Source organism: Macrobrachium nipponense, chromosome 11 (assembly GCF_015104395.2).
Source record: "Macrobrachium nipponense isolate FS-2020 chromosome 11, ASM1510439v2, whole genome shotgun sequence".
Classification (NCBI taxonomy): Eukaryota; Metazoa; Arthropoda; class Malacostraca; order Decapoda; family Palaemonidae; genus Macrobrachium; species Macrobrachium nipponense.
In genome coordinates, this window is record NC_061087.1 from 13,486,160 (window position 1) to 13,509,991 (window position 23,832).

General features: G+C 33.8%; 1 protein-coding gene across 3 annotated transcripts in view; it reads left to right on the forward strand.

The window, feature by feature from the left end:
- Positions 1 to 23,432, forward strand: part of LOC135225615 (uncharacterized) — a 63,421-nt gene extending 39,989 nt beyond the window's left edge. For all 3 annotated transcript variants that reach the window (XM_064265037.1, XM_064265121.1, XM_064264960.1), the window contains exons 5-6: positions 1,605 to 1,728; positions 10,593 to 23,432. In XM_064265037.1, coding sequence (XP_064121107.1) covers positions 1,605 to 1,728; positions 10,593 to 10,772 — 304 coding nt within the window. In that variant the 3' untranslated portion in view covers positions 10,773 to 23,432. The remainder of the gene's footprint in view (positions 1 to 1,604; positions 1,729 to 10,592) is intronic.
- Positions 23,433 to 23,832: the final 400 nt, after the last annotated feature.

Below are 23,832 nucleotides of genomic sequence, written 5' to 3' on the forward strand. Positions count from 1 at the left end.
TTTCATTTTTTTCCTTCGTGGCAAAAAACCTTTATTTATACATAGCATCACGTTTTATATACTTCGTGATCAAGTTATTCATATATGGTATATATAATATATATATATATATATATATATATATATATATATATATATATATATATATATATATATTATATGTATATGTATATGTATATATATATGTATATATATATATGTATATATATGTATATATATATATATATATATATATATATATATATTATATATAATATATATATATATATATATATATATATATACATGAAAGATAAAAGGCCCATAAAACACTATTTTAACATTGCAACATACCTAATGGCTTGGATACTCTTAAGCATCATTGACAAAGAACAGCTCGCTGGAAGCTATGAAGTTGCTCTTTCAGCCTTTGAAATTGCCTGCTGAACCTAGCCTCTTCTTTGGAACAGTTTCCTTCAGGTGTCATTGATGTGTCAGCTGCCATTATGCAAAGTTTCATTTGAAGATCATTGGATTTTAGCAACTAAATGATGGGTTCCATCACATCACGATCATGGTTAGAGTGTAAAGGGCAGAGGAGAATGGTAAATATCCAGCAGATCTCCAAACTTGTGCCAGATTGCTGCAGGCCATGGTAAATCTCTCAACCACTATGTATGTTTTATTCCTGTGGATTCTACAGGAGACACAGATATAAATGGCTCTCTTGTTAATCTTTTGTCATGATAGTAGTTTATAGAAATCAATTGGGATTGGCATCTGTGAAAAAAAATTATCTTTGAAAGATGTTAAACAAGTTACCATTCAAGAAATGAATTCAAAATGTAGACCTCAAATCTTATAATGTTGCTTCCTCCTGTAGAGACAATACCTAAGTGAACTTCACATATCTTTTGAAATCTTGTTACATGTTATTTAGATATTTCTTTGGGATTTTACAGTGTATGTATGATTTTTTGATGTGTATGAGTTGGATTGTGAGTTGAACAAATATTGTCTCAACTTTGTTGGTATCAGCGAGTTAGTTTCCGTTTCCTGTCATCCACATGTTATTTTCCATTGTGTATTTTTTGCTGTGACATGTATGTAATGTTTATTATTTGTAACTTTTGACTTTTTTATTCTAATGTTTACTGTTGGTTTTTACCCTTACCTATGAGTCATGGCATCAGCTTATTCATTATTTTGAGGTGCATAATTGGGATTGGGCCTTTTTATGATTTTGAAAAGTATATGTGTGAATTAGTAGTGGATTTGATAAGATTTTGTGTTGCTACAGAAAAAGCCTAAAGTCCACTAAGTAGTACATGATTTCTGAATCTTACTTCTAGAGTACTACTTTTAATTATTTCCCAGAGTTTTTATTTTTTAATTCACTCTGACCGAAAAAATGTGTACTGTTATTTCTAACATCACAAAAGTTGTAGTGAAAAAAGTGAATCTCACATAAGTGACTTACAAAAAATTACATAGCTGCAAGCTTTCTTACAGCTATGTAATTGTTTGGTAAGTATATGTGAAACCTTATTTTATATTAAAAATATCATTTTTTCATTTGGCCATTATATGGAAGGAACCTTGACTTTTTTCTAATTTATTTTCAGGCAAGTAAATATTACAGCTCGGAGGGTATTGATCATCATAGACATTGCCATTTTACACATTCTCTCATCAAGCTTCGACCAATTTGTTGATAATGTTGTCAATGGTAATGGAATGCTACATCAGGTATGTTGCTAGATATGCTTGGGATTTCTAATATTTGTGTTCATATGAAATAATTTATTGCCTTAGGTAGTCTTCTGCTTCAGGTTCAAAATCTAGTTTTTCTTTCTTTATTAGCATAAAGACAATGACTCCACTCCACTTTTTAGTTAATGAAGCACTGCATCTTTTACACTTTGTCATGGAGTAAAACTTCTAGTCTCTTATGATGCATACTTATTCATGCTCCCATTCTTTGTTTATATCATGTCCATCCTCCTCCCTGGCTTGATTAAATTTCAGTTTGTTTTAGCTATTTAACAAGTGAGGTGGTTTTTCTTCACACTATCTCAGGTAGTACTTAATTTGAGATTGGTTATTTCCATTAGGCTAACTAACTTACAAATGTTCATTACCATATTTCTTTCCTTTTTGGTTTTATTTTGAAGAAGTGATTTAGATCTTGACAAGCGTTGAGTTAGCCAGGTTAATTCTTAAAAATTCGATATCATGTATTATGAACTTGCTCACATCAACTCTCCTCCCAAAAGGGTTCAGTCAGGGGAAAACCCCAAGGAGTATATATATTTTGAATTATTTGTAAGTTTTGAGTACATACATGTATTTGTGCATGTGTACACATATGTGTATGCAAATATTCAAATATGTAATTGCTACAGTACAAGGAATGTTACATGTCTGTAACATTGGCAGTCAGCACTCCTTTTATGGAAATTTGATGTATTTTTTTCCCCAAAGAAGATCCAAAGGTAATCTAGATTGTAATGGTTTTGTATAGAGTGTATTCTGATTGGTACATATATACATATAATCCACTCTTAACAGGTACAGTAATCTCTTGATTATCCGTATTAATAGAACCAAGGAACCTGTTGGATAATTGCTAAATCCAGATAAGGGCAAGTTAAAATCTCAACAGGTGTGAAACAGCAACTCCTTACCCTTACCCCTCAACTTTCCATATTTTATAACAAAATATTCTATATTAATGCTTTTAAAAAAAGCAGACCCATTTTTTTTCTCTTATTTAATACACAATAAGGTTGGTTACTCTGCTGGATAATGAATATTACTTTCTTTTTTCTATTTTGCCTAAACATTTATACCGCAATGCCAGACTTAGAAATTAAACAACTGTTTTTTCTCCCACTTAGCTGTGTGCAGTCCCAAAACTGCATAAGGTGGCTAGACTTTTAAAAACTTGTTAGGTGGTTTACAATGCTTCCTCCTCCTCTCCCTCCTCTAACACTACTGTATCATTGAAGTCCAGTATCTCCTGTATTCCATGACATTTTGAGGGTCCTGGCCATCAAGAGACAGCAAATAGACATCAGGTTCCTCACTGGATGAACCTAGCACATCAACATCAATTCGTAAAGGGAATTTCTGCCAGGTGAAATTCCATGTAGAATCTTGAATTGAAACAGAACCTTTGCACGCCTTAAAGTCTGCAACCCCATGCAGGCCTGAGAACTTCATAGCTGCAACTTTCAACTCAGCACTGCAACAAGCTTGCCAGGTGCCATTTGCTGACAAAACCTGATCAAGGCCACACTGTTCAGTGTCATTATTTTGGTGTTTTACCATGACTTTTAGTCATGATCCTTTACATCTTTCCAAAGTCTGTTGTATGTATATTTCTTCAGCTTCTTCTGGGAAGTCTTGATATCATGCAAGGTTAACTGTGTGATGCTATATGCATTCATGATATGGGCCATAGACTGATTTGCTTCAACTTTTGATAATTTTAGTTTCTAGTTTCTGTTGAAGGGTCAAGCATCTTCCTCACCCTCTTCAGAAAAGGTTGGGTCATACAAATAGTACACAGCAATATACACATTGCTTATTGCAAGCACCTGCAAACAGTTCATACAAGCAACTGATCACCCGTGACTCATTGTTAGCAAACGCATATGCCTATCCACCACTGCAAAGCAAAAAATCACGCTGACGTATGCATTTCCACCAAAAACAGGAAAGATCACAAAATACACAGTATGGTCAACTAAACTTGCAATGAAGTATGGCACATTAAATCGAGCAAAGCAAAAAAATAAAAAGCAACACTTACGTATGGACTTATTTCATGGCCCAGGTTAACTTGCTATAGCCTCTTCTGATATATGTGATAATGAACCAAACAAAAGCTTCTTTCAGTTTTCTTCTGAAGATGGAAAAAGAAACCCACAAAATTACTGAGTACTGTGGTACCTCTTTTGTCGAACATTTCATAAAATCGTATTTAACCGCATGACATCACGCCCAGCTGACTTGAGACTGAACGAGGGAGCGCTGATATGTTTGAGGAGAGAAGGAGAAGAGAGAGTTGAAATATTACTGTATGTATGTAAAAGCAATAACAATTCACATAAAAAGGAAATTTCCCAATATATTTAATGTAATAAAATATGAAAACAATCAAATGCAGTACAGAAAAAAAGAAAAAAAAAAGTCTTAATTGAACCAGTGTTCGGTGCGCCAAGTGAGACGGTCTAGTTGAACAAAATTAACAAAATAGTAAATGAAAGGAAAAAAGCTTTTCACAATAAAATTTAGCACAAATGATTAACAAAATCATTTGTCATTGCAGTGATACACAGCTAACTTGAGATAGAGGGAGGGAGCCTTAATATTTTTGAGGAATAATGAATGAATGGTTTCAAGTTATCGTGTTTCTTCGTATTGCTGAGGAGAGAAGAGACAGTAAAATCTTTACAATAATATATACATAAAAGCAGTACCAATTCACATAAAAAATAAAATTTATTTCTCAATAAATTTAACGTAATGATAAAATATGAAAACAATGAAATGTAAAAAAGAAAGAAAGAAAAAAAAAAAGTCTTACTTGAGCCAGTGTTCGGTGCGCCGAGAGAGACGGTCTAGTTGAACAACATTAACAAAATTGTAAATGAAAGAACAAAGCTTTTCACAGTAAAATTTTGCACAAATAATTAACAAAATCATTCGTCGTTGCGTTGATACACAGCTAACTTGAGGTAGAGGGAGGGAGCCTTTATATTTTTGAGGAATAATGAATGAATGATTTTAAGTTATTGTGCGTCGCAGTATTGTTGAAGAAAGAAGAGACAGTAAAATCTTTAGAGAGAGAGAGAAGAATGGTTCTGCTTCCCACTGACTTAGCTGGGCTGGGATGATTATTCGCCCATTTCTTTTACTTACACTCAGTCTGCCCAAATCACTTTTATTTTTGTAATGGTAAAATACCTATCTAGTAACAATTGCTTTGTACGATTTTTTATTACTGTAAAAGTAACTCAGTTCTGTAATAAACAAACTGGCACTGCTTTCAGCTTCTGTGTGCCTTCGATTACTTGTTGAAATGGCTTCCTTGTGGAAAGTTATTTTATCTTTCTTTTTCTTGCATTCTTAACTTATTACTTATTTGTTTGCAAAATCCTCATGTTTGTTTTAAAAGTCTGCCGTTTGCCAACAGTAAGTTGATGTATTGTAGCATAATTAATCTCTTTCTTGCACTTAAGATCCAAGTGTAAACATGCTGATTACTCTCTCTCTCTCTCTCTCTCTCTCTCTCTCTCTCCTCTCTCTCTCTCTCTCTCTCTCTCAGACACACAAATGTACACACACACAGCGATTCCTTTGATTATCCTTATACCTAATATGTGAATAAAATAGATATTATTATCAACCTCTGCATACTGCAACCAATTCGATTTGCTCAAAGGGTTCCTGTCTCTCCTCTCTTTATCCCCCAGCTGGCTGGTGCCATTTTTACCAAACAGTTCATAAATCATACACAGAAAAAATAAAATTTCAAAAATTTTACTTCATATAATGTACTGTTTCATTACTTTACACTCATAATTAAGCTTTTGAACACTAGTAATAGAAAAATGTGAAAAGGGGACTTATTGGGTGCTGGAATGAATCATCCAGATTCTCTTTATTTCTTATGGGGATATTTGTTTCATATTTCGAACAAATCATACTTCGAACAGCCTTCTGGAACGGATTAAGTGTGAAGTACGAGGTAGTACAGTGGACCCCCCGTATTCGCGTTCTCCAGATTCGCGGACTCACACATTCGCGGATTTCTCTGGGGAACGTTTCCCTGCATTATTCGCGGAAAATTCGCGCATTCGCGGTATTTTTCTATGATAAATATCCACAAATTCCTGGTTTTTTTTTATGAATTTCATCATAAAATGTACTTTTTGTGATAAAACTATTAAAAAAACCAAGTATGAAAATTTTTAGTGAGTTTTTCTTGAGTTTTAACTAACAAAATAGGCTGTTTTTAGCATTTTCATAGGGGTTCCAAACATTCACGGGTTCTAACTATTCACGGGGGGGTCTGGTACGCATCCCCCGCGAATACGAGGGGACCACTGTACTACTATATAACTTGTTTGCTTGTTGAGTAAAATACTATGTAAATACTTACAAGTAAACCAGTTATATGTACAGGCGGTCCCCGGGTTACGACGGTTCCGGCTTACGACGTTCCGAGGTTACGACGCTTTTTCTTAAATGTTCAATGGAAAAATCCGTCCTGGGTTACGACGCTTGTTCCGAGGTTACGACAATGACGCTTCCGACGCTCCGAGTTAACGACGCTTTTAAAAAACTCATACAGCACAGTATATTAATAAAAATAAGTTTCTGGTTAGATTACAACAGAAATTTTGAGGTTATGATGATTTTCGACACTTTTTATGTCGTATTTTTCGATGTTTTTTAGTGACGCCTCATATGCGGAACTAGTTTCCGAGCGAATGAATACATACTAGCTTGCGGTGCGCAAAGTTTACATATAACAGTCCAAAAGCGCAAATAATGAAAAAATCATTGCTTGTTTCCAGTAATAATAACAAAACGAAGTTTCTGGTTATATTACAACGCAAATTCCAAGTATCCAAAGAGAGACATTATCCAGTAATTTGATCAGAGAGAGAGAGAGAGAGAGAGAGAGAGAGAGAGAGAGAGAGAGAGAGAGAGAGAGAGAGAGAGAGAGAGAGAGAGATAGGCGTCTTCCGACGCTCCGAGTTAAGGACAGAGAAGTGTTCGTTTCGTTAAACGGCCTCTGACTCATGCCAGTAAATGTTTTGTTGATACTAATAATATAAGCCTATTTAAAGATATGTTTACTTTAATTAGTCTATATGATACGTAAATAGTAATCAACTGTTCTTGTAGCCCTCAAGATTTGGCAAAATCGAAGTATCCAAAGAGAGACATTATCCAGTACATAATTTGATCAGAGAGAGAGAGAGAGAGAGAGAGAGGGAGAGAGAGAGAGAGATGAGAGAGAGAGAGAGAGAGAGAACGAGAGAGAGAGAGAAAGAGAGGGGGGAGAGGATAATAGAAGTAGTGAAGGATGGAAGAGGGGGGGGGGAGTAGAAGGAGAGATAGAGAGAGAGTGAGAGAGAGGAGAGAGACCGACAGAGAGAGAGAGAGAGAGAGAGACGCTTTGGCAACAGATAGGACAGAGAAGTGTTCGTTTCATTAAACGGCCTCTGATTCATGGCAGGAAATGTTTTGTTGATACTAATATATAAGCCTATTTAAAGATACGTTTACTTTAATTAGTCTATATGATACGTAAATAGTAATCAGCTGTTCTTGTAGCCCTCAAGATTTGGCAAAATCACTCCAGGTTGTACATAAAACTTCAAGAATGTAGTGTCACCAGAGGATTACAATAGTTTTTACCTTCAAGAACCAGCATTCTTTTATGAAAATAACTCCAGGATGTACATAAAACTACAGGAAACAACATGTAGTGTAACCAAAGGATTACAAGTAAGGTTTTTATAACTTTTTATTAGTTTAAGACATATTACCAAGCGTCGTTCCGGCTTACGACGATTTTCGGCTTACGACGCGTCTCAAGAACGGAACCCCCGTCGTAACCCGGGGACTGCCTATTCAGTAATTTTTTTTTTTTTTTTTTCCATATGTGATAATCATAGAGTCAGTTAAACTTGTAATGAAGTATGGTATATTAAACCAAGCAAATTAAAAAACAAAATGGTAACGTGATACAGTAATGTGTTAAGAAACAAACTCACTGACATGCAGAGCAAAAGAGGTAGAGGGAAATTTAGCCATCACAATGGCCATTGGCTCAGAAGCTTGACATCACTTAACATGTCCTGAAACGTATGTTGTTTATTGCTTGTTATTGGCTGATTTGGATATTTCATCAATTTAGGAGCGAATTGTAGAAGGTATGTGGGTGGGCACGTACTACGTCATTTTGTTTTTTATTTTGAATATGAAACAGACTAAGCATCATAAACATATTGTATGCTAATTGACTACATCTCTGTGCCAGTGCACTCTATAACAAAGACTGTTTTGGAGAAACAAATCCACAGTTATGTAAATGTACATACAGTGTTCCCCCCATATTCGCAGGGGACGCATACCAGACTCCCCTGTGAATAGTTAGAACCCGCGAATAGTTGGAACCCCTATAAAACGCTGAAAACAGCATATTTTGTTGGTTAAAACTCAAGAAAAACCCACTAAAAATTGTTATACTTGGTTTTTTTAATAGTTTTATCACAAAAAGTGCATTTTGTGATGAAATTGATAAAAAAACTAGGAATTTGTGGATATTTCTCATAGAAAAATACCATGAATATGTGAATTTTCCATGAATAAAGCAGGGAAACATTCCCGAGAGAAATCCGTAAATGTGTGAGTCCACGAATCCGGAGAACGCAAATACGGGGGGTCCACTGTATATTTAAATTTAAAACTTTAAGGATAGCTTTCGGGAATCTGTTTTCCCCCTGCGTGCTTGATTAGTCGCATGTTTAAACTGATTTATGGTGGACTGCATTCGATGTTTATATTATGGTGCATGTGGTGCTCTTATCAGTGCCTAAAGTATTGCAGGTCATGCTGCTGATTGTATGGATGGCCCCACTTTGCCCTAAGAGGGTAAGGAAGGTTGTGACCCTTAACCACTTCCTATACCTGAGATATCTTGTGATCAGTGTTTTGAAAATTTTCTACTTACCACGAGATATCTCATAAAAATGTTAAATGCTAATATAGGACTTATACAAGATGTCTCAAGATACAGAGTTGTTTTGAGGCTGATTTGAGATACCTCGTGCTATGTAATACACTTGGCAGTCGTACTTACTGCTGGAAGCTGTGAGTTATCAAGAATGACTTTTTTGTTTTTTTGCGCCGATTATACGGAAGTAGCACTTCAGTGGTCATGCTGGTTGGTTTTTTTTTTCCGTTTTGCCTGTTTTTAGGTAAGTTTGGTTGCTTTATTTGTCATCTTGGACTGTTTATGTGTTTTATTATTGCTAATCCCTTGACTGTTTTGTGATACGACAAGTAACCAACGATCTTGAGAGTTTGTTTGTTTGTTTTTATACTACCTTCTTCTCTCCTGTTTCTAGGTAAGTTTAGTTTTTTATTTGTCATCTTAGACTGTTTATATATTATATTATTGATTTATTATGTTGATTTCGTGTCTTTTGAGTCTCTTGACCATTTTGAGACGTTGAATAGAATTTTTTCTTTGACACTAAATTCACACCATTACTAGCTCTCTAGTGATTGTTTTATTCCTTCTTTTTTATTATTATTTTTTTTTTTATTCAGTGCCTATGTTCAAAATTACAATGTTGGGAGACAATGGTTTGACAGTTGCCCTTATCCGGATTTCAACATTATCTGTTGGGCTCTTATTTCTATTGATTTGAATAATTGAGTGATTACTGTATACTTTGGTCCCTGAGGTCCTGTCCGGTTGTGTCTGGATAATGTCAAGGTCTGTAAAATGTGCATCTGGATAATCAAGAGATTACTATATGAGGTTTTGAGTATGCCTTGCCAGCTCAGGTTCCTGTGTAGTCATCCTGAATATGATGGTGCAGTTGATGGGTATTGTTTCTGCAATAAATGACAGTCTGACTGAATGTTTTCCTTCAATAAATGCAGGTTTAGAGTCAGTACTCTGAAGCAAATTTGAGGCTATCTGGGGTGATCAGTCATTTGTACTTGACAGAGTTTGCTCTTCGAAAGTTTTTCTTTCGTCACAACCTTATCACTTAGTATATATGCTCACAAGTATGGTCTTATGTTTTTTCTTTGTCTTTAGAGCCGTTTAAAATATTTCTTTCACTACTTTATCTCCTTTATATCTTTCACTACTTTATCTCCTTTTACACTAAGGACCCATAATGACCCCTTTAGTCACCAGACCATTGGGTTCCTCAACTATCATAGTCCCCATGTGCTCCCCTTGGTCTTGCAGGTCTTCTCATTGTTCTGGTGGCCGTCAGCAGCGTGTCCTTCCTAAATTATTATTCACACTTGTAGAAGTGATGGGGAAGTGATGAAACATGCCAGGTTTTTTTAAAAACGAAATTTTAAATTTCATGTAAACCTATCCTTTCTAATAAATATCCCATCTCTCTGCTCTGTTGATCTTTCACAGCCTCATATTCATACCCTGGTTTATTAATGGGTACTTATTTAGTGCTATTACCACTCCTTTGTCTGTTAGACAAAAGATTGCACAGTGTCTGGAATAATCAAAGACCTCGAATGTGGTTATATATGAGTGATGGTTTTAAATACAAACTATTTTATAATAATAAATTGTAGATTTTGTATGTACAGATTGGTTGCAGTTAGTTTGTACCATTGTATATACAGAATATATTTTTTGTATTTAATAGAGCATGCTTATTACAGGTATGTTTACTGTTGTTGGTTTATCTTTAACTATCATGGTAATTTTTTCTTTGAGAAATCTTGTTTTCTAAGTACTCAAGTAGCAATGATCAAAGAGGAACTAGGCTGAAATGAATTACATTTACATTTTAAATAGCTGATACTGTTTTTTGCAGGTTCTTCGTGATGTATTCTTTATGATCCCAGACCTTCTTCATGTTGTCCTTCCTTTCATGGAACTCAGGGAAGTTGCTCGTTCACTTGATGTTCCCACAGTATACATAATTTCAAATAAAGAGTTTTTCTTCTCTGTCACATTTGTCATCACTGGGTGGCTTGTATGTTTGATGTTGTAATGGGTTTTATATCTTGGATCTACTGTATAAAGAGCCTTCATAAGTGTCTTATAAGTGATTTTGAAATCACTTTACCATTTTGAAATTGGTGTAGAGTACTGGTGAAAATCCTTCTTAGATTTTTATACATACAAGATTTTAGTCATGAAAGGGTTAGTGTTCCACATAATGTTTTTTTTAAGTGAAAGGCTATATGTACTATAACTGTTTCTTCAGTATGGTATCACATTCTAATGCAGGTATGTGAAATATGCACATGTCTTTTGCATTTATGTTTTGAATATTTATGAGGTATAGGCATGTCATACAATATCATGCTAGGCATGAGATATTTTAACGGATCTGAGGTTATGCCTGAATTTCATAGATATTATCTCTAGGTTTAAGCTGATCTTCACACAGAGTGGTATGAAATTGTTTTAGGTTCACAAATTAAAGCAGCAGGTACTCAAGGTATTAGAAGCATCAATAAATTTTTCTCATGTCATTGATTAAGAAATTTTCTATAGGCAAGGACTCTCCAATATGCCTTATTTAGAGACTAGTAGGATTTTTCACTGATAGTGCTAGGATTTTTGTTTCATGGAGGAGTTTTAGTCATCCGTATTCATAGCAAAGGTGAGATAGACAGCACAATAATGATTTTGGAAGTCATTGATCATATTTGATAGGTTGGATATTAAAAAATGACAGCATTGTTGTGTTTTGAAATTTTAATGTTTTGGTTTGTTATACTACACAGTCTTACAGAACATGCTGAATCTAATTAAAAGTGAATTTGAATAGTAGTAATAGATGATGAACCAGTATTAGTTTAGTCTCACCTATCTTAATATATATAGTAGATGTTAGCTACATATAGTAGATTTTGGATAGTTCTTAGGTTTATTGCGATGTGTTTTGCTGTCCTTGTGCTTCATACTTTTGAAAATGATGTAAGTGGAGAAATATAATATTGAACTTTGGAAATGGAAAATCTTGGCATGGTTTTCTTACAGTAACTAGTAAGCTGTGTTATAACAATAATGAATTATGGAACTATAGGAACTATCTCAAAACTTGCAGACCTGGATGTTGGACTATATTGTTGTTTAGTTACAGGAGAATTTATATGGGAAAAATTTCCAATGTTTGTGTGCTATGGCAATGACTTTCATCATAGCTTTTAATGATTTTCTAGCTCATGTTAGGTATGTTGAGTTGCATCTTTTTGTGTCATCTCTTTGATTGTTTTTAGCATCTCTGTAGATGGTTTTGGCAGCTTTATAATTTTATCGTTCAGGATGAAAACACTGTGATTTAATTGTATTTCAGAGATTGTTTTTAGCATCTCTGTTGATGGTTTTGGCAGCTTTATAATTTTATCATTCAGGATGAAAACACTGTGATTTAATTGTATTTTGCTTCTGTATTTTTGTGGTTAGCCATGTAACTAGATATCAGTGACACTCTTGTAGTTCATAACAATATCAATGTTGAATGAGTTTTCCAACTTTATGGCTGTGTACCTAGATCTCTAGTTAGAATATTATTATTGGTTCACCACTGATGTACTTAAACTAAAGTAAGGTAGGTCTTTTTCTATTTCTATTATTAATTTTTCCATGGTAGCAATTAACTTATCCAGTTTTATAAATGAATAACTTCTGAGAATATGGTGAAACTTACTGTTCTGGAATTTGAATTTTTATTTGTTGGGGCATTGAAAATCCTCTAACGTTCATTTAAAACACTCATATAGGCAGTCGAAAATCATTTTCACCTTCAGTCTCATATCTTTACCTAATTTTGTCGTTTGCAGATTATAATGAATATATTTTATTGGCTTCTCATAGGTCATCTACATATATTGTGAGTCAGATATGTTTCAGTGTTCACAGATGTTTTATAAAAAAAACTTGCTAAATTTTTTTAGCAACCATATTCAAAATGTACAATATCATTATGCAATCATTTATTCACCAAATTACCAATTTCTGCAACCACTTTTGATACTTCATTTTCCTTAGCAAACTCCTCAACACTCTCCAGTCTCATAAGCTCTCCTTCTAGATTAAGTTCACTACTATAAGCAATGCCCACTCCACCATTTTGCCTACTAGCCAGTGGCTATCCTGGGAATGTATGGTAGTTTTTGTTGTCACTATAAATATGAGATACGCTTTGATCGTGAACATTTCCTAATCTAGATGGAAATAATTTTGTGATTTTGAAGTTCCTTATCAAATGAATGACTTATATCATATGTATTTTGTTATTCATTTTGAAAGACTGCTAGATGTGTGGAAAATGTACTTTTTTGCTTTCTGTAATTTGGGAGACGTAGATTTCTCTTGGAGCGTAGAATATTTGATTTTGAATATTTGTTCTGATCTAATTTATCTGTTTTATTCCATGTTATGCTGTTATTCATAGTTTTCTATGTTTAATAGAGTTATTTAGCTTGTATTAGTTGTTTCTACATGTACTGAGCCAGTAGTCTACACCATTAGTAAGACTGATTTTGAGTTTGGATCTAATACTGTAGCATCCGATTAACTGTACTGTAGTAGTGTATGTGACCTGGAGAAGGCCCTGAAAGAATTAGTGTATTAATTTTGTAGGTAAATGTTATCCTTACACTGCTAAATGTCTTGTAAATATCTATTTTCCTAACAATTAAAATGAGATATTTAATATATACCTATACACATGTAAGCAGTAAATGTTTCAAGAAAATGTCAAAGTGAAGTCATTCTCAATACTTATTAATTATTTAAGAAATCTTTTGATAATTGTATAAAATCATTTTAATATAATGAATCTTGTGAATTTATACTTACACTTAGAATAGGTGTGAATCTTCAAGTCCTGGAAACAGTGGAGTCTATATAAATGTCAGGTAGCTTTGAGATGAAAACATGTCAAACTCAAAATTTGAAGAGTAAATCCTCAGCATTCATACAGCTCTGCAAAATGGTTTTTCAGAGGATAATTTATTAACTTGTGGGTGACCAGATTTCCTGGAATATTTCCTGATGACTATGTGACATGTGGCCAGTTCCAACCTTAGGTCTCACTGTTATTTACCCGGAGGAACAGAATGACCTTGGTGACAAGAAATAAGGTAAATGTAAAACAGGCAAAAACTAAGGTGGGGTCTCTGGGAGCTAATTGATATCAGCTCTTTAAATGCATTATATCACAGGAAATATTAAATGTTGGTATGTAACCAGGTATTTGATGGGGTTAACAGTACAGCTGATTAAGTAAAGGGAACTAGAGTTAAAAGTAGAGATTTGTAGTACATTTCAGATTTAAGCAGTGGAAGAAACAGAATCTGTTGACTTTTAGGCTGTTGATGGTTAGGTAGTGATCAGGTACATATATGCTTTTGGTATTTGGCATAAGGGAAATTAACAGTAAATAAGTGTCTGACATTAATAATTGATGGTTGACAGTTAACCTTGGTAGACACAAAGAGACCAATAAATAAGGATATAGGAAGGCTTAGTTGAGTTCAGTGTACCTTGGACACAATGGGAAAGATTTCCTTGGTGTTGAAGCCCACAATGGATACTGCTTTCTTGGTATCTTGAATGAAAGGCTTATGGGCTTGGATGCCATTTCTTTTCTGAAGATTGCTCTGTAACAAGTTATGTAATGATGGAGAAGCAGTCAAAACTAAAAGACAGACCTGTAATGTGGTAATTTTGTGCTGAGAAGTGTAAATCTTAATAACATTTGCCATTGAGGAGCGAGAGATGTGTATTTCTGGTGGTTCGGAAGTCATGTAAAGCCTTTGGTCCCGTCACTGAATAACCACTGGTTCCATGCAATGTAAAAACACCATACAAACAAACAAACAATAACATTTGCCTGCTATGGCTAAGGTGAGGTTTTTTTTTCTTATAATTTTGCATGGTTCATCGAATTATGAGTGACTGAGTCCGCTTCAAGGATTTTGAAAGCTTAGGAACTAAGCAGTGCTGTTTTATGTGTACTGACTGTGTTGCCTGAAGATCCTTGAGAAGGCTGGGGCCTTTCCCCTGGACATTGCCTCTGCTGTTTAGTGTTTCTGAAATTCAGTATGAAGAATAAATGGCAGATTGTGGAATTGTGATAAGATGGATATTAATAGCCACCCATTTTTAGTATTATTTATGGATCGAACACATAGTACTTGATTCAGAATGAAGGTAGTAGTGTGGCTTTAGGTCCAGTAGGGATTCTTATTAGGAAATTCCTTTATCCTAGAGGATGTTGAAATGGTGAAAAGAAAAAGTTCTTGGACAGAGGAAGTATGGGAGCAGTGGCTCAGGAGATCACATGAGAAGCTGGTTCACTTCATATATTACTAATGTATTCAGTTCCTGAATATGGAGAATGCAGAACTACACAAATATGTACTCAAATATATACACAAATATGTACTCATCCGATATTCAGCTAACAAAATAAAGTATCAAAAACAAACCTATGGAAGAAATTTTGCAAGAAATCTTGTTTATCATTGTCATAAAATTTTTAGTGCGTTACAATACTGTATGATAAATAGGTATTACTCGTTAAGAGCAAACCCTTTTGGGCCCACTCAATAAGATTCAGACTGCTAATTTAGAAGTCTGATTAAACTATTTATTGTAATGATAATATTGGTGATAATATTCTCATAGTACTAACCAAAAGGATTTCTAATGAGGCTGATGATTACAGCAAGACAAAACTGAAAGAATTTGTACAGTGATGTTGGATAAAACTTAATGATACGCAGTTGTGGATGCTTGCTTATTTGGTGCATTACTTGTAAGGATAATGCCTTAATCATTAAGACTTATAGAATGTAAACAAAATGCTACTTATTCTCCCAACATGAATTCATGGAAATGACAAGAATGCCCCAAATCAGAGGTAATACTGCGTATTCCAGCAGATTATTTAGAATTTAATGGTGGTATTAACTGAACAAGAGAACATTACATTTGGGTAGACCTGTACAACTGAGTAGAAAGTTTTTTCTAGCTATAGGTAGAGGAAGTTAAGAGGCAAAATTACCCGTTGCAGAGGGCAACCATCCACTAAAATGACTGCCAAGACTGCTGTATAGAGGCAAACATGGGTAGATCAAAAATTGAAAAGTTCATCAAAAGGAAATGCACCTTGGATTTGTAGGCTGACACATTTGTCAGATTTTGAGGTACCAGTCAACCTCATAGCCACCTGTATAAGGGGCAAATATCCATCCTCTGAACAAACCTTTTCCTAATACGGTGTATGTATGTTGAGGGTCTTTCCTCTTTACTTTGTAATGAAGTTAATTGACAGTAGAACTTATCAAGTTTAAACGCTTGATCATAAGAAATGAATTTATATGGCAATATTTATTAGGTTACACAGAATTTTATAGAATTTCACACCTGAGATATATATATATATACAGTATATACAACATGTTTAGATTTGGCTGTAGGTGGAGATTTTTATTGCTAATAATGTAAATTACAGATAAAATTTTTTTGTGAATTTGCCTTAATGTACATTAGTGCCCACAATTTTTTTCTGCACTAATATCATGGCATAATGACACATACTGTACTTTGTTATCCTGTATGAGTCATTCTTAGTTTGTACTGATGTATCCATATATGGCAGCCTATAAATGATTGTTATTCACCAATTTGTTATGTGATATGCCTTGGTATTATATGTACTTGTAATTAAGTTGTAGTTATTAATGTATACAGTAGTCACATTCACTGAAACTTTGTTTTCTCAGAGGCACTTTTGTATACTGTACGTAGATTTGGGTGTGGTAGTTTTTCGTTTGGTTCTAGTTTTAGTACAGTTGTGATTATTTCTAAAGGCAAGATTTTTCTTGTTATTTGCACGTGATTATATACCGCATAGTTAAAGAAGTTTCTTTTAAGAGCAAGTGGTGCTTCTGGTTTTTCTAACTTTCACCTGTTTGCCTCAGTGACTCAAGAAGTGAAAACTATTTTTTTCAAGAGCACTTCATATATTTTCCTTGAGAATACAATATTTATTTTTGTATATTTATCAATTTTATACATAACCCTTGATGAGGGGAAGAATTTCTTCTTCCTATGCAGATGTAAATTTTTCCTAAGCAAATGAATTTTCACAGGAGCTTGTTGAATTTTTAGAGTACTTCATCTGTAAGTAGATAGGTATTTATTGAATTTATATATGTAATTCCTCTATTACATTTTGGTGTTCATGCATTCTGAAACAGTAATGTTGATTGCAAATTATTACAGTACTACAACATGAATTTTATTGAATGTTTGTGCTTGCCGAGTATAATGGACTTTTATGTTTTGATAATTTAATGAAATCTCGGTACAAATGTAGGTTTTCTAATCAGTATTCGTGACTGAGGATTATGAGAAAGTATCCTCTTCATTACTGTGCTTATTGCAGTGCTATTTTAAATTGTTGTTATAGTGTGTTTGAATCAGGCTGGTTGAGAGAAGCCTTACACACTAAAAATGATGTAATTGGTATTCCTTTTGTCTTCATGAGAGATAAATGAAAAAAAAGGATCTTCCTGTTGTACTTATTCTGGACTGTTTTCTAGTTAGATGTACTTACTTTTAAATTATTAATAATTTGTTTAAAATTTATATAATGTGAGATCTTAACACTTATTTTTATAGTTGTGATACATATGAATGTTATGTGTAGTAAAAGTTTAATTTTTCATCAGTGACTTATGCTTATTACTTATTCAGTGTTATTTTGTTGTTCTTGCTGAAGTAATGAAAGCACTTGCCTTATAGTTTTTTCTCCATAAAATGTACATAATTATGCTTTTGCCAGTTTCTCATCATCTTCAGAAACATTTATGTGAGCATTTCCTTCCAATATGTTAGGCTTGAAAGGAGTTCCCTCCTGTTTTGCCTGTTCTATGCTCTTTCTGCTTGAACTCCTAATTACATCTTGGCCTTCATCTATCCCCTCTTTAATTATTTCCTGCGTCTTCCTGTAGGTTTTTGTTATGCCACTTCCATATCTGATGTTTTTCTGTTCAGCTGTTTGTTATTCCTTCTCATGACATGTTCAAATTGTCTCATTCTTTGAGATCTTAGTCTGTTAAGCAGCCAATGGGCACATCAGCCAATTTGCACATCTTTTTCTTAGTTATATACCAAATTGTAGGAAAATGTGCAAATGAAGCTACATTTCAAAGTTGTACTGATCAAAGTGAAAGACGCTGAGAAGTAAGGTAGCAGTGGGTTATTCCCACATGTACAATATAATATAGGACCATGGAGTTGTGAAAAATCACTGTAAGAATGTAATATGTAAGGAGGATAAAAAAGGTTGCATGACTTTTAAAAGACATGCTGTGAATATGGTGGAATGGTATAAACTTATGGTATCTTGTCATTGATTACTGGGATGCATTTACAGAAATTTGGCTTATTCTTTGACTTTAGCAAATATCTTTCAGAATTGATAAGGTAAAACTGATATCTGAATTCTGTAAATGCACATGGAATATTGTGAATTCTTGCAAGTTTCATGCTTTAAATATGCTCATTGCTCACTGTAGAGTGATTAGAAGCAAAATTGAGTTATTCTTGTGAGAAGGAGAAACATTAAGTTATCTTCAAGTTCAGCATTTTAAGCTTAGCTCTGTGGTAGTAACATTAGTACCCTGCTTATTATACATTCAAGTAATTGCCAGATTCATTGTTTTCTAGAGGGAAACACAATTTTTCAGATTCGCTAATAAATGTTAAGGAAAACACTCCTGGTCCATCAGTTAGATCACTGAAGAGGGACTGTACCTTATTATAAATCCAAATGAGAGAACTAAATGAACACCTTAATTCTTTCCTTTACCTTGATGGTAAAAATTCTGAGGAGAGAACTATATGAACCTTTAAGTCAGGCTCACCCATTAGAATTGATTTCTGCTAGCCTTTGCTTCAGCCAGGAAAGTCAGTAAATAGAGTTTTTGGGCAAATTCATCCAAACAAAAGGATGGACCTCTGTGGGACATTCCTGTACAAGGTATTTAGGGGCTAATAACAAGTTATCTGGTAAGCCCAAAGATGCTTTGTTACTGTTTACAATCCCATTAGTATAAAACTTTATTAAATGAGGTGACCTAGAGATCCTCTTACACCCAGTGAAAGTGCTCAAGTAATACATCAGACAATAAGACCTGTCTGTATATGGCTTCGGATCTATCAGTATGGTGTACAGAAATATTGCTGAAATATACCAACTTTGTGGTTGAAGGTGTTTTGTAAAACATGCAGTTCAATACTACTAGGATAAGATTTTAACATATTACTGTCCAGTTTACTTGACATTGGTGCTCTATTGAAATCTAAATAAAAAAGAATTGCTGTATGTCTGTGCTCAGATATGTAATACAGAATGTTGATGTTAAGGCACTGTTTCATGGGTACATCTTCGTAAATTCCTTAACTTCATTACCTTCTTGTTCATGGTAATTTTGAAATACCTTTTATTCTCTCATATTTGTCAGAACATTACTACTTTGAGCAGTCATGCAGGTGGTTAGATTGAAACAATAATTTAGATCTGTAAATGAAAATGGGTTCGTAGACCATGTTTTAGTTGGAGGCCCAGTCATACAAAATTTTGTTGAGCCATTATGGGCCTCCTTCCTTTATAGGAACTTTTGAATCCGTAGAATAGTAGGATTTTACATATATGAGTGCATACGGAATTTGAAAGAACTATAAGTTTTTTATAATTAAAAGCATTACATTTTACCGTGAGTATTTTCTCAATCCCACCAAGTGGAAATTTCTCTTGGCCTCAGCTCCGTGAGGCTTAAGGCATTATGTAAGTGTGGGTACTCATAGAGGCTGAATACCTGATTATGTCTCCTGCTAACTATTGTCCAGTGACAGTATGTGTGTAAAATATAAAAGGTTTGTATTATGAAACATAAGTTTGTAATTTGTTTTATTTGCAATGTAACAGGAGATACATTGGTATTTTCTCATGAAAATGGGTTTCAGTATGATTTTTGAGTCCAGTTAAGTATAAAAATTGAGTTGGTACAGATCTTTTATACCAATGTTATATTCATTAATGTCTTAAATATGATTTCCCCTGTATAGTTACTACTATGTTATTTCAATTAGGAATGAGGATACTGAGGTACGTACTCTGTATTGTGTTCTCTCCATCTGCTCCCCACATGCATTTTATCATTATTTCATTATTTTAACTAGACAGCAGAGCTGAAAATTAGTTTTTCAGGACTGGGCATAAAGTGATTCCTCCAAAAACTTACTTTGACACTTCTGTGTATAAGAAAGTGTATCTGCATATTGAAGTTAACGGATGTCGGTTGTTGTAGAATGTACATATTAATTTTTCTAGCTTGTAAAAGGTGACCAAACTACAGTATTTGCTTAATATTAATAGTAAAAAGCATTGATAAGAACATCATGTAATAATTATGATTCTGTATTTCATTGTTACGTGCAGATTATTGTAAACTAACAACTTAGCTGACTTAGGCTATTGATGGTAGAATAGCTAAGAGATATATAGTGCTTAGCAAACCAAAAGGGACTTGAAGAAAGTAATAAAAACTAAATAGGTAATAACAGTAGAGGAACACGGAAAGCACTGGTTACAAAAGAATATTTAAAAATCTAATATATCATTCAATAAATGTCAAATAGTACATTGTTGAGATTTTGTAAGCTATAAAGGTATCTGCCATCTGCTAGATGAACTTACTGTGTTTAGAAAAAATATTTATCCTTTTAACATTTCCGTTTACATATCTTACACCTCTTCATCTTTTGTAACTCGCTATGAAAAGAGTTAGTACCTGAAGGTTTCAAGTGAAATATTAATCAGAGCATTCAATACAACTGCCTTTAACTTGAGAATTGAGCTGACATCTTTACCCTCAATTGACATTTTTCTATTAAGTCAGGATAGTTTTCTTGTCAGTCATTGTAATCAAAGCAATTACAAAAATCAGTTTTTTGCAATTTTAACACTGAATTAATGCACTGCCTTTCTGAAAAATATTGGCCTGTTTAAGAGAATAGCAGTCAGAAGGATACTCGTCAGCTGGAAGGTTACTGGAAATTGGTGATACTACTGTGCCAGCAGACTGGTATCAAACACCTCACATTCTTCTAGAATCATTTGTAGCTGTTTTACAGTTATTGGTAACTAATACATTATAGTATAAAGTAACTAATATGGTTCAAATTATAACTAACTAGGTAATCCATTGGTCTCACTCTTATTCATAAATAAATGAATAGGTATTAGTTTTGTGTCAAAGGTATTGTCTTAGCAGTGGCTCTGTAGTCTTTAGTTATGTTGTGTACACATCTTAATTTTTCTGGTATTTTTGACAGTTATGAATAGATGTACATATCATAATGGTGATAAAGTAGTGATCCCTATAAAATTTGATTAAACTGAAAATATAGTATTAGAAGCAAACAAGCCAAAGTAAGGAAGACAAGAGTTTGTAGGCTAGACAGAAACAAACGTTCATTCACTAGCTTAAATTCATGTAGCCATTAACCAGTTTTGGATAAATGTACAGCACAAAGACAGCAAATATGTGTATACTGCCATGCCACATACCCAAAATTACTGTATTGCTGCTTAACATCTTATATAGCTTTAAAATGATATCATTGATAAATGGTATGAAAGAGAGTTATTGTAAAATATCTTTAAATAGGCTTGAAAGGTCTTCTTTTCAGTTACTTTTGGACACTGAAGCCACCACATGTGTATCTTTCTTTTTCTCAGTCTTTCCAGATGTCACAGGCATACTGCTTTGGGTGCCATTTTTTTGCTTTCCTGTAGTGGCTTCCATGTACACATTTTAATACTATGTTTGCTGCAATTTTTCTTTCTGCTCCTTGAATACTGCATTTTTCAGTTTTTATTATTTTATTCTTTTGAGTGTCCTGGTTCACTCTTCTTTATGGCACTTTCAACACAGCTTGTATCAGTATATGTATTGGTAGTACAATGTATCATACATGCCTCGCCCATTGACAACAGTGCATTTTCTTTGTTTAGTGACAAATATACTCTCTTAATTTCTCTTCTCATCTGTTATCAGTTTCTTTCTGGACTTTTTGAACATTTTGTTTGGCAACCACATATATCCTTGTCTCTGGCAGAATTTCAACAGTGGTTCATTTTCGGCAGAATTTCAACAGTGGTTCATTTTCCTGATTTTTCTGTCAAAGCTTTATTTTCTTATGACATCTTCAGAAAAAGCAGTCACCTCTTATGTGCCCCTTCAGATAACCTCCAACTAATACGCTACTCATCTACCTTTTCATCTTGAACCAGTATGTGCCTTCTCAATTTTGTCTTGTCATTCCACCAGAATTAGCTCCTCTGTATCTTACCTCCTGTTAACAACAGTTGTCTTTGCATCTTATAAAAATAAACTTTCTTCTGTTGTCCCAACATTTAATGTGCTTCATTGCTTTGTTTGTATATTTTTCATAGTTAATTCCCTGCACTTTTTGAGTACTTAATGTTTGGGGCATTTGATCAAGGGAATCCATGGCTAGTTGTTAATGGTGTTGCATTATTTACAAGTTTCATGTGCCCTCACAGACTCAACCCACCCCATTTATTCAGGCCTGGGACTAGCCGTTGATTGTTTTTAACTTAAAGTTCAAAATGTCCCATTCCCGACTATGAAAGTTTGAATTTATAACCAATTATACATTATAGCTACTGTTTTCCAAAATTAATATTCATTATGCATATTTTGCTTAGCCTTATAGAGGAATATTGTCTCATTCTCATTTTTAAAAAAATACTTGATGCAGTAGTTTGGTTTAGTGATATATCACTTAATAACTGATGTGTGTGGCAGATGGAGTTGATTACAGTACTAATTGGTAATGGTAATACAAAAAATATTTGGACAAATGAACCCTCATGACTATATCGTTTTACAGTTAATAGAATTAGATACCTATATGTGGAACAACAAAATAATACTGAAAATACAGTTTTGTAATTTGTGTACATTTTGAGTTTTACCATTACACATCTGTTCCATTATTGCTATGAATAATGTATTTATAAGAGTATTAAGGATGTGAATTTCTAAAAGACATGTATACAGTATAGAATTTCTGGTTTAACTCTTTTATGAAAGCATTATATCAGAAAAGTTGGAATAACTTACAGGTAAGTTTTAAATCACATGTCTTAATTTAAATGTAAATTTTTAAATGTTAATGTAGTTGTTGTAAAAGTATGGATGTTAAAAGTATGCAAAGCTTACATATGACCTGGTTTCATGGATCTGCTTTTGGTGATAATTCTTCAGTATTTTGTAAACAAGTACGTATATGATGTTCAGTCAGGAATGGTTGTTGTTTACATATACTCCATTGTACATGGTTTACATTACAGTATGGAGTAACTGAGAATATTGATGTTTAGACAGTGGGAAAGAGAACTCCTGTTCATTATACAAATGAATAATGTTAAGACTGCCTTGAAGCTACTTTTATTAATGTGAAAATTTGTAATTGGTGAAGTTTTTGTCTGCTAACCATTGGTTTAATGATTAATACATGTACTAAAGTTATCTACTAGCACCTAATATAGCTCCATGAGGGAAATAAAGAAGCTCTAGGATGGGATGAATTGTTGTCTTTCTATAAGAAACTGCTTTGAAATTTCCAGTTCACAATATTTCAATTATTGTATTTTTCAGTATTGTAAAATTAGTTGCGCAGCAATAGTGCTGTCATTTTTCATGTACGGTTATGTAAATAACAGCAGTTGTTTGTTAAAAATATGAAATTCTCAATACACCCATCATTTACATTAGCCCGAATTTTTGGTTGTCATAAATCCTTGTCACTTCATTCAAGATTCATAGAATTTTTGCCAGTTGACCAGCTTCATTGTGCATGCTTGCCATGAATCCGTAGGTTCTGGGCAGGTAAGAGCCTCAGTTTTGTGTCCAGCTTGCTGCAACTGGTTGTTGGTGTGCTTTTCATGACATTAGTTAAATCTACTTCTCTTTAATCAGGTAAAAAAT